The 11,148-nt window shown below is 41.2% G+C and overlaps 1 protein-coding gene across 1 annotated transcript in view; it reads right to left on the bottom strand.

Moving 5' to 3' along the window:
- pdgfrb (platelet-derived growth factor receptor, beta polypeptide) overlaps positions 1-11,148 on the bottom strand; it is a 31,448-nt gene that overhangs the window by 4,503 nt on the left and 15,797 nt on the right. Inside the window, exons 2-18 of the mRNA XM_015022379.1 lie at positions 10,967-11,041; positions 9,777-10,094; positions 9,435-9,692; positions 8,795-8,925; positions 8,005-8,164; positions 6,193-6,373; positions 5,323-5,438; positions 5,091-5,208; positions 4,738-4,949; positions 4,429-4,523; positions 4,170-4,302; positions 2,932-3,036; positions 2,492-2,602; positions 1,140-1,296; positions 763-929; positions 265-377; positions 41-163 (exon numbers count right to left, since the gene is read on the bottom strand). Coding sequence (XP_014877865.1) covers positions 41-163; positions 265-377; positions 763-929; positions 1,140-1,296; positions 2,492-2,602; positions 2,932-3,036; positions 4,170-4,302; positions 4,429-4,523; positions 4,738-4,949; positions 5,091-5,208; positions 5,323-5,438; positions 6,193-6,373; positions 8,005-8,164; positions 8,795-8,925; positions 9,435-9,692; positions 9,777-10,094; positions 10,967-11,015 — 2,547 coding nt within the window. The 5' untranslated portion in view covers positions 11,016-11,041. The remainder of the gene's footprint in view (positions 1-40; positions 164-264; positions 378-762; positions 930-1,139; positions 1,297-2,491; positions 2,603-2,931; positions 3,037-4,169; positions 4,303-4,428; positions 4,524-4,737; positions 4,950-5,090; positions 5,209-5,322; positions 5,439-6,192; positions 6,374-8,004; positions 8,165-8,794; positions 8,926-9,434; positions 9,693-9,776; positions 10,095-10,966; positions 11,042-11,148) is intronic.

Raw genomic sequence — 11,148 nt, 5'->3', positions numbered from 1 at the left:
AACAATAAAATTTACTCTAAATGATTAATTTGCTTCTTACGCTGCCTTTGGAGATGTAGTTGGAATCATGCATGATGTCCCTGGCCAGGCCGAAGTCACAGATCTTCACCAGCTTGCCTTCACAGATCAATACGTTCCTGGCTGCCAGGTCACGATGGACACACTGTGGTGGAAACATCAAAGTGTTTCAATCAAACCTGACCTCATCAGGTTTCAGGCCTTATTTGTACTATTTAATTTGAAACATTATGTTTAACACCCTACGTTCTTTGAGGCCAGGAAGTCCATTCCCTTTGCCACCTGGTAACTGAAGCCCAGGAGATCGTCGTAGGTGAGGGTGGGAGAGTCGCCGATCACCAGATCCGTTCTGCCCCCACCTTAAGGAGGAAACGGGGAGAAACAATCAATGGGAGACCAAAGGAGACGATTCGTTTCAGGCTTTATAACGGGCTGACCTCCAGTGAGATTGTACGATGCGACGCTCATGTGCTTCTTATATTGTTTAAATCTTTTGTACGCTTGGTCCTAAATAAACCGCATTGTCTGATGTAGAAAGAAATTTCTCGACTATGAGCAGCGACCGGAAGTCACTGGATAATTCCACTTCATATCTGTCACGGTCGTTTGTCAAATTTTTTCTTTTTGCTTTGTGCTCATGATCCAGAATTCATCATGCTTTTGTGTAACTGGAAAACAAATTCTCCCCACTACTCTCCAGAGTTGCTTTAATGAAATCATTTACGGGACAGGCCGCAGTCACACCTTGTTCCTGGTAGAGGTCCTGCTGGTAGGGGGATTCATACGGGGACGGCTGGATGTCTGCGTATTTAATCGTGTCCAGCTGCTCCTGCATGGGCACGTAGAAGGAAGGCTCGTCTTTGCTCATGTCCATGTATCCTCCGTCGCTCTCACTTCCGAAGGACACATAACTGGAAGGAAAAAAAAAAAAAAAAAAAAGGCCAGTCAAGTGACACAATTAGCAGCCACCCCCATCACATGCAACATCTGTAACAATCGCCGTCACGAGATGAGTGGGAGTGTCCCCGATCTATGTGGAGCTATATCTCTTGCAACGGCAGAATTTTATGGATAATATGGAGACTGTGCAGCTCTGAATGCATTTTCTCTGCTCCTCTCACCCTTTTCTCTGGCTGAGAGGGGTACTTCCTCTGGAGATGATGCAGCCGCTGTCCTGGTTCTTCTCAGCGTAGTACTGCAGGAAGGTGTGCTTGTTCCTGTGCAGGTAGTCCACTAGGTCACCATAGCGACAGTACTCAGTAACCAGGTAGAGAGGGCCTGAGAGGCAGAAGCAGAAAGAAAGAGGTGTTGACACAATACACAACGGAAGGCTCTTGTAATGCAGTGTCTAGTAAAAAAAAATACATCTTAAATCTTTTGAATCAACACAAAGTCGAGCATAGCTCTAAAGCAGAAGCAAAATGATGATCTTTCTAACATTTTTCTACAAATAAGAATCTGAAAAACAATGCAACGCCCAATGGTATTCTGTACAATCCAGCTGTTCTAAGAAGCCCTTAGAAGCCGTCTTCTGGTCTCATTAGATTCAACAGCAAACCTCTGTTCTGCACTAAGTGCATAAAAGAAAATTATGACTTCTTGCAAAGGGTAAATTTAATGGCACTGCCTCAGAGATCGCTTCGGGAGTTACAGTGAACACAAACTAGACAATTTGTCATTTTTGAGCCATAAATTTCCACCCAATAAATTTCAAAATTGGTTTCCCCCCCCCCCACATTTACTTTACTGTTGCATAAATATATTCTGCATTATTCTGTTTCAAGTATTTTTCAGGTTCTGTGGAAAAAAGTTTTCATTAAAGCATCAGCTTTGCAACCACAAATTTAAATTTGTGATTTTATTTGACAGATAAAGTTTTTATGTGACTGTGAAGTGAAAATGAAAAGATACACACTGGGCATTTTTTTTTTTTAATATTAAAATCTAAAAAGTGTGGCGTGGATTTACATTAAGAACCTCAGAGCCAGTAAGCAGCGGTGAGATTCATGGGCTTTGTCTCTACCAGCTTTAAGCATCTACAGGCTTTACTTGTTTCCTGTTTTTTGCAAAATAGCTCAAGCATAATCCTGACTGTGTGCAGAGTGGCAGTGAGCATCAACTTTCAAGTCAATTGAAAATTGCAGGGCTCTACTTATTCATGGGTTATTGTTTTGCATTTAAATCAAACAGTGCAATTCTATTTGTGAGAGAAGGACGGTTGAAAAATCCTTGAAAACCGTGTATTATTACCAATCACTTATTTCTCTTGGTTGGGTACATAAAAAAATACACATTGAGTTTTCTGAAAGAGTATATAAAAAATGTCTACTTTTGCAAAAGCAGCGATAAAAGCTACAGGTACTACTTTTTCTTAAAAAGAGAGCTTATTATACTCATCAAACACCTGCATAGCCTTTACAAAACAGCCAGTGTAATATAATTCTATTTGACCAGTTGTCATAGTAAAGGTCACCATGTTTGGTGCAGGCTCCGAGCAGGTTAACAATGTTGAGGTGAGGTCCCAGGTGACTCATGATCTTCAGCTCGGACATCAGGGCCTGAGTCTCACTCCTCCTGGCTGTGGCTGGATGAGAGCAGACAGGAAACAGGAGTGAAAACATGTTTAAAAGTACAGTAGTGTGAGATATGAGAACCTAGCACAGAGAGAGCAAGGGGTCGCTGTGTTTCTGCCAAACGGCCTCAAAAACCTGCGAGCTAAAACCTAAATGAGGCTGGCAGCAAAACTAAAGCTCAGCGGGCCCGCGGATCTCTCTGAGCTCACAGGAACACGGAGCTGGTGTCACATTATCTGACAGCCACACAGGGCTCTCCTGTTGTAGCTCACACAAACTACGCACATGGTTCTGCACTGTTTTTTTTTTTCTTTTCTTTTTATTACTTTGTGTTTCTTACATTTCAGCATTTTCACTGCCACCTTTGTGCTGGAGTGGGAATGCGTGAGACCGTACGCAGTTGCCTCGACCACCCTGCCAAATGCTCCTGATCCAAGCGTGCGACCTGAAACACAAAGAAGGACTCAGTGGGACGCAGAGTGAATGGAGCACACATCGGACCAAAAGGAAAAACAAAAAAACTAACAAAACCCCCCCCCACTTCATTATAATTTCAGCATAAGTAACTCTCTTTAAATTTTGTAAAGGAAATTGAATTTTAAAGTGTTTATGTTGGATCAAAGAGGACTTTTCATCGTAAGTGGATGTCTGAGTGAGAAGGCTAAGCACCTCGGTTTCTAACTTTTAGAGAAAACATCTGACAAGAAAACTATATAAAAAAAGCAGCTTAGGAGCGAAGATGGACCGATGCCAGTGAGACAGGTTTCAAAAGCTTCATTTTGTATGCTGAAGCTGACTGCATGGAGAAAACCCAAACCACCAACATAACTAAAGCCTTGGAGGGACACCTCCAGTTTAAGCTGTCTGTTTTCCTTTGAGCTGCAGGAAGAATAAGAGCAGTATGTTTAGAGCAACCACAGAAGACGGAAACATAAGCACAACAGATTTTTCAAACAAAAAAATCAGTTTAAAACTTTTTTAGTAAACCTGTCATCAATAAAATTGGGAAGAAATATTACACTTTCATTAGATTATATTGCTGTTTCTAATAAAATAGTTCAATTATAAAATAAATCATCTATGACTGTTTGTAGGTGTTCATAGTTATTATTTTAAAGGGCATTTTTACATATTTGATGTCTTCACTTGGAGCTAATTCAATCTTAAATAATAATTTAATTGCTGCCTAAAAAGGTTTGGAGAATCTAGTTACTAATATAGTTTTTATATCACAAGCCTTTTGCTGGCTAAGATAATGAACAGAGAAAGCTACTGAGACCCGAAACCTTAAAATAAACAAACATGTTTACAAAGACGTTTAATAGATCATTTAGCTCTCAAAAAGCACCAAGTGTAAATGACACCTCCATCAAGGCTGAACATCTTTAAAAACTTTCATGTTGTGGCACGTGCCGTTATAATGCCTTGCATTACCTTAACTTATATAAATGAGTGAAATTCAATCAGTTTGGGCTTTTAGGTGAAGTGTACCGTCATGTCTAATGATTATTAAAATTAATGAATCCATACATACATCGTCAGTGTTTAAGCAGATGTAGCGCTGCAGGCAGGACTCACCCAGCACCAGGTTCTCTCTGGGCATCTCCCAGGCCAGGTCATAGGGCAGATGGATGGGGTCCACATAAATGTACTCATGTCCATCCTGGCTCACAGACTCTATCACCTTCCATCTGATTTCATAGCGAGGTTTCTGAGAGAAAGGTCAAAGACGGAGGAAAATCTCACAAATCTTTTTATAATCTCTACTATATTCTCTTTGTAAATGTGTCCTCGGAATAATTATTTTTGGCATAAGTGGCTTCGTGCATGTTTGTACCTTCCTCCATATAGCGATGAGGATGATTATCGACAGAATAACAATGACCACTAAGGCCAGAACAGCAGCCAGCACTGCCACCTGGGAGAACCACGCTGCAAGAGAAAAGAAGCACCGGAAACATTCGAGACGGCCTAGAAAACACTGTGATTCAAAAGTGGTAACTTTTAACAAAAGTTGGTACCAAGGGTGCCATTTCGGTGATTAACTATTGTCTTGTGTTTTATTTCAGATTTTTTTTAACGATGTACAAACTATTTAGTTACTTATAAATAAATAAATAAACAAACATTTCCCGGGGACACCTACTGCTGGACACCAGTTTGACGTCCCTCGTGCTGACGTGCTCGGCCTGGTTGGCGGCCGCGCAGCGAACTGTGACCTGCTGAGGCTTGTGGAAGGTCACCTGGCTCTTCACCACGCTGACTTTACGCGTCTGGTTGTAGCTGACATTGGTTTGGATGCTCACCACCTCCGGATGCGGCTTCAGCGGCTGCCATGCTGCTGTCCGGTTGCTACACCTAAAGCAGGACAGCAGGGAAATCACGCCAGCTGCATCAACAAAGAGCTGAAATCAAAACAGATGCTCTGAAAGTGAGCCGCGTAAGGTCAGCCCTCTAGTGTTCGTTCCGTGACATTACAGGTGTGGTGTAAATACTTACATGCTGTCACAGCTGTACCACTGTATGATCGGAGCTGGAAACCCTTCAGCGAGGCAGGTCACCACGTCGCTCATCCCCGGGAGATTGTGGTCGGTCAGGTCTTTAATCTGAGCAGGGACTACACGTAAAAGGTTGAAGCAGACATTAGAAAGTCAGTAAAACACTTTTTTTAAATAGTTGGATTCATTCATGAGTAAATGAACAAAAGAACGCATCAAATGCATCTCCACACCTTGGACTTCCAGGTCAAAGAGAACTTCCTTTTTGTCGTCTCCATTGGAAATGATGACCGCATAGAGGCCATTCTGCTCCGTCCTCACCCTCACCAGGCTGAGAATGGTCACATACCTGAAGCAAAACAAGCATGAAAAGAAGACGGAGGATTTCAAAGCACATCATTGGTCTCCGCTGGTTAACGAATAGCACTGAAAGTGCAGTGTGAGTGAATTTGTCCTGCATGACTTCATGTTGGCTTGCATTCCAGCTCCACTACGTTGACATTTAACAATTTAGGTTGAACCCAGTCTTATCAGCAGTCTTAGCAGCATGTTTCTTCTGACTGAAAACAAAAATATTTATATTATGGAATAGTCAAGGAATCCTGACTTAAATCTGAAAGAGAATCCATGGAGGGAGCAAATGAGGAGGATGAGCAAGAAATCCTTTCAACCTCAAAGACTCAAAGGTTTGTTCATTGTGTTGCCAATAAATATTTTTCCATTAATTATTGAGAGGAGAAAAAAACTATTGTTGTTTTGTATCCTTTATGCAGTATATGATTTACACATTACCGAGGTTACTTCTTCATTTGAGAGTGTGTAAAGTGGGAAAAGCACAGCTCCTTGTGGGCCATTTGTCTGAAAGGCATTAGGGAGTTGTGACAGGTATTTGGTGTTTATGGTTTCTGTGTGATGACAGATGAAGTTCCTCCCTCTGGAGAGTATTGTATTTCTCTCTGAGGAGGTCTGTGTGCTGACTGACAGGAGCTAGATGTGTGGATTGCTTAAATCAAACAGGATATTAAACACCTCGTATCGCAGCTTTGTTGCATTTGTGTCTCTAGGAACACGGCACAGTTGCAAGCTCAGGGTGGATGTTCTACCTTATTTCATGATCCTGTCTGATGGTGATAGCTTTGTCTCCCCTGATGGTGGTCCCGTCTTTGGTCCAGCGGACCTGAGGGGGAGGGTAGGCCTCGATGTCCACTCTCAGCTCCACGTTCTCCTGGAGCTTGGCTGAAATGTTTTGCCGCTGAGCAGGTTTCACCTCCACAAAGCCGTGTTCTGATGGAAAAACAGGTCAGCGGGTGAATGATCTACAGTATGAAAAACGTAAATAACTGAATTATTCTGCAGATATCAATTTAATCTGTTAAAGCCATCAGGCATTTTGCTTGTCAGTTCATCCATTGATGGATAAACATTTGAAGAGTAGTGCCTCCACTGGTTGCAAGGCATACTCATGGCAGGTCACCAGTTCACTGGATCAATATAAGGCAAATAACTATGCATACAGATACTTACACCTAAATGCAAATTTTAATCATACCTAAAATAACATGCAAATTGCACCCCAAAAAAGCCCTCACAGGGATTTGAACCAAGGTCCTACTTGGAGAAAGCTCACATTGCTGCCTTTCAGAAAAACTCATTTGCAAGTCTTTACATTTGCAAAGTTCTGCCTGCTAATATTGGGCCTTTGTGTGTGTCAGTGGCTCTCAAAGAATAAAGAAATTGAAAATACTTTACAGGTATTACTGAAAAAAAATATTTAAATAACAATAGTGCAAACTTTTCTGGTTAACAGGACAAATGGAAAGAACAATTCGATTTTAAAGCCAGTCTATCTATTAAATTATTCACAGTTGATACTATTCATACTATTTGGGCATATTTGTCATGTTACAACTAGAAACGTCAATGTATTTTATTAATATTACACACATTTGTGTAACTATTGTTTTTTCTTGTGTGTGTAAAATTCAAAGGACATACATACTTTTCAAGAGCTAGTTTGAAAATATTCATTTGGAGACCTAATGGGCAACATTCACTCAAGTCTGTTTTTAGTATTCGTCAAATTCAAGGTGTACCAGCTGAATCCTTTGGTTCTGATTGGATTTTATTTTGGCTTAAAGTGCTGCTGAAGTAAATGTGTTTTTGGCCAAAGACACCTCACCATAATGTGTTACATACCAGAAAAACTCTATAGGGACAGCAACAGACTTCCATATGGGGCGTCTTTCATCTCAACAGAGCAATAAAACCAATGAAAATAACAGATCAGCTGTTTTAAGTTGGGTCTATTTCTGTTTGGGTCTGTTTGTGTTTCCTTTACTAAAAACAGTAGCTGGTAATATCTGTGTCCATTGCTAACTGCTGCTGTCAGGACATGGTCTTCTTTTCCATTAATGTGTCCAGTTAAAACTAAAATATGTCCTGGACCTCTGTCTCCATCGAACCTGAAGGTTCAAGTTATTTAAAGCTTTTGTACACGCCCCATGCCTCACTGCAGCTGGAGTAAGCATTCATAGACCCAAAGCGTATGCAGTGACGGTCAAGAGACGGAGTCTAGAAGAAATTGTGCAGCGTGAGAAACCTTGTTTTTACTGGCTTGCAACCTGCTGTTGTAAGTAGGTGACTTTATGTGCCTGGTTAAATACGTTTCCACCAACAGTCTATATAAAGCTGGTGTGTGCTATGATTTGCAGGTGTGTTTCTTAGGATCTCCCACTTTGTCAAAAAGTTTATTTCAGGTCCAATCCATAAAAATAAATAAAAACGCTCTTTGCCTCTTTCACACACAGGTCGTCTCTCTTCTTTACCTCCCAGTGTTGATAATAACAACTATTCTTTTTGTGGTGAGTGAGGCACAATAATAATCCGTTTGTTTGAATTTTGCGTGTGTTTCTAACCGAGCACGGTGATGTTGACGCTTGCAGAAGCTGTGACGCCCACGACCACTTCTTGGACGTGGCACACGTAGTTTCCGCTGTGCCCCATCGTGGTGCGAGGGAAGGTCAGGCAGGAGTGCATCTTTGGGGAGAAATACGTTTCTGGCTCAACCTGAAAAACCTTTAAAATTGGAGGAACAAAACAAAATACGACTGTCATTTCATTCTCATTTCCTCTCATCTAATGCCTTTTTAGCAATCATGTTCTCTACTGGAAACATAAAAGCTAGTAAGCAGTTTGTTGCTGCAACTTTCACTTTGCTTCGTATGCACAGCAGTCATTTTGGACATTAAATCTGGGGCATCTTTGATTTTTTAAGCAAGGGTATTTGTTGTCATTCTCACTGGGAACTTGGAGAATCTAACTTTCAAGTGCAAATACAATCAGCAAAAGCATTTTCCAAAAAGAAACATGATTGAAACGTGTGTGTCTTTTGTGGGCAATGACAGCAAAAGGGAATCTGTCGCACATCTGCATGAGACAATCACTTCAACCTTAAACACAATGGTTTGCTAGGTAAAGCTGAAACACATACTGAAAACACGGAGCTTCCCAACATGCAACAAAATGTTGTGTGAAGAAATGATCACTTGGTCAACATTGAATGTTTTTAAAAGCAATATTACCAGAGAATCCAAACTGAGGCGTGTCGCTACAGCTTGTTTCCATCTGGGCTCGGTCATGAGGCCAGAGAGAAATCGCAAAGGGGGATTTGAACAAAAGCGCTTGTTCTGCTCCACTCCTACTCACCGCGGTGTGTGGAATATTCCAAGAGAAAAACACCAGCTCCACTCCGTGCACCGTGCAGTTTATAGTCAGCGGCTCGCCCTGCTTCAGGACCGTCTTTGAACTGTTGATGTAAGGGTTGATGTCCTCGGCCACTGGGATTGGAAAGAGAGGTTGCGGGGCAGAGTAGGCATGATGGCAAATTGGTTCAGTCACCAAATTATTTGGTGAAGAAACTTTAATAATTAGAAATAATTAAAAAAAAAACAGTTAAAATGAACATCTTAACACAATATTCTCGTTTAATGATTTATGGCAGTGCTTGATCTATGGCTGCTCCTGTTTAGTTTCTTAAGATCTTAAAAAAAAAGTACACAATGACCTACAAAGGCTGATCTATTCATCTACATAATTAATGGCAGCACTTTTTTAAAATTATTATTAAAACAGCTGTAATGTTGGTATGATCTTCAATCAATGATTTGTAAAACTGTTCATATAGAATTTTTACCTAAAAAACAAACAAAAAACATACTATATAGACCCAAAACGCAGTGCTTCTTTGACTTTTAAGTTCAATAGTTTGGTTTTCGATTTGGACTGAATAAAATGCGAGTGTTAGTGGGCGTCTGGTAGTGGGTGGCGTTTTGAACTGCACTCCAACCTGCAATGCTGATGACGTTAAACTCCTGAGACTCTTTGACCTCCCCGTTCAGCTCTCCACGGCACACGTACGCTCTGTCCTCCAGCCGCGCCCGGTACCCCTCACTGGGTACGTAATGCCCTTTAATGGGCTTGTTTGTGTCCCTCTCATACAGGATGACAGTGATGTTTGGGTTGGTAGCCACACAGGGGACGACGCTTTCCTCACTGGTCTTCGTCACCATGCCGTGGATGCTCTTTACAAACCAAACTTCAGGATCTGAAGAAAGAGGTGACTTGTAAGTCGACAGTCGGAGTTAGTCCAAGAGGTACTAATACTAACGAGAAATGAGGCGTACCCTACCTGGGACAAAAACTGCCACTTCCTGTATCTCGTCGGCAACATCGTCAAAGCACTGATACACGGCAGTATGCATCCAACTCACACTTGTTAGGTTCAGAGCAACCGACGTGGCATCAGGTTCAAATATCTTGTATCTCGATTTCATGTTCTCATCTAGCTGATTCAGGTAGTAAGTTGAATCGTCCTTCTTAAGCGCCCACTTTGCCTGGCTGGAGCCGGAGCACGTTAGGGTGAGAGACGAGCCTCGAGCCAGGACAAACTCTTTGTCATCCGGGGTGATCTCCAGGCTGCACACGCCTGGGCAGAAACGCACCAAAGCTGTAGTTTGGGCAACAAGACATGAGGTCAGTATGTAAGAGGGGGGAGGAGGGGGTGTCAAAGAGATAGCAGAAGAAGTTCAGAGGTTAAATCAACAATGTAAGTCAGATCCTGTCCCATCTATGGCTGTTGAAGGATGTGAGTGGTCTGGAGCAGCTGAGAGGGAGGATGAAGACGACGTGTCAGAGACCGATGGATACAAAGTGAAAGAAGCATCATTTATCTTTTGCTTGAAGAATTAAAGTGTTATCAGTTCTTTAAGTTCTTCATTAATTGGGGGGAAAGGTCATAGGCTAATGAACAAATTTCACCCTACTTTTTGGCACACTGAATAATTTCCTTAAAGTAAATGTAACTGAATAAATTTTATAAGTTAATGCTTTGCTTTGTAAACTGATCAGACTTTCTAGGATCTTTCTGTGATCCTGTCAGCCTGTTTCTACTCTAGAACATCCGAGGGACAGTCTGGAGAGACGAGAGTACATGAACTAATTCAAGACTTTGGAGGATCTAGATAAACTGTGCAAAGATGAATGCACAGAGATTCTTCTTTATGCTCCAGTCTTGTGAAATTATATAAAAGACTTCTAAGATTGCAGGTATTAAATGGGGCACTTATGATGAGTTGGTAAAAAAAAAAGGCATCTCTGAAAACATGTTTTTTTTTTTCAACATTTTAGTGAAAGATCATGTTGCTGTCATAAATAATGCATATTTGAAAATTTTATAAAGGGTACCAATAAGAATTTTCTGTTTTTCACATCCCATTTATCATTTCTGGAAAAAAACAAAAACAACAACAAAAAAAAACATCTGAAGAATCTTCTTATGCATTTTCAATTCTTATTTGTCAAGTGAAACTGAACACTAACCTGTTAAAGTGACCATCAGGTGGAGCACAGATGCTATCAGCCTCCTCATCGTGGCTGCCTCGTGACCCCACTATTCTGCAAAAAGAAAGATGGTGCAGTCATAAAGCGAGTCTTTATGATTCATGCCGCTCAAAGGATTGTACACAAGAAAAAACATAAATGTACATGAAATTAAAATGTGC

The sequence above is a fragment of the Poecilia latipinna genome, unplaced genomic scaffold (genome assembly GCF_001443285.1).
Source record: "Poecilia latipinna isolate Pla-1442-1.1 unplaced genomic scaffold, P_latipinna-1.0 Scaffold2992, whole genome shotgun sequence".
Lineage (NCBI taxonomy): Eukaryota > Metazoa > Chordata > Actinopteri > Cyprinodontiformes > Poeciliidae > Poecilia > Poecilia latipinna.
This window is presented reverse-complemented; position numbering and strand designations above follow the sequence as displayed.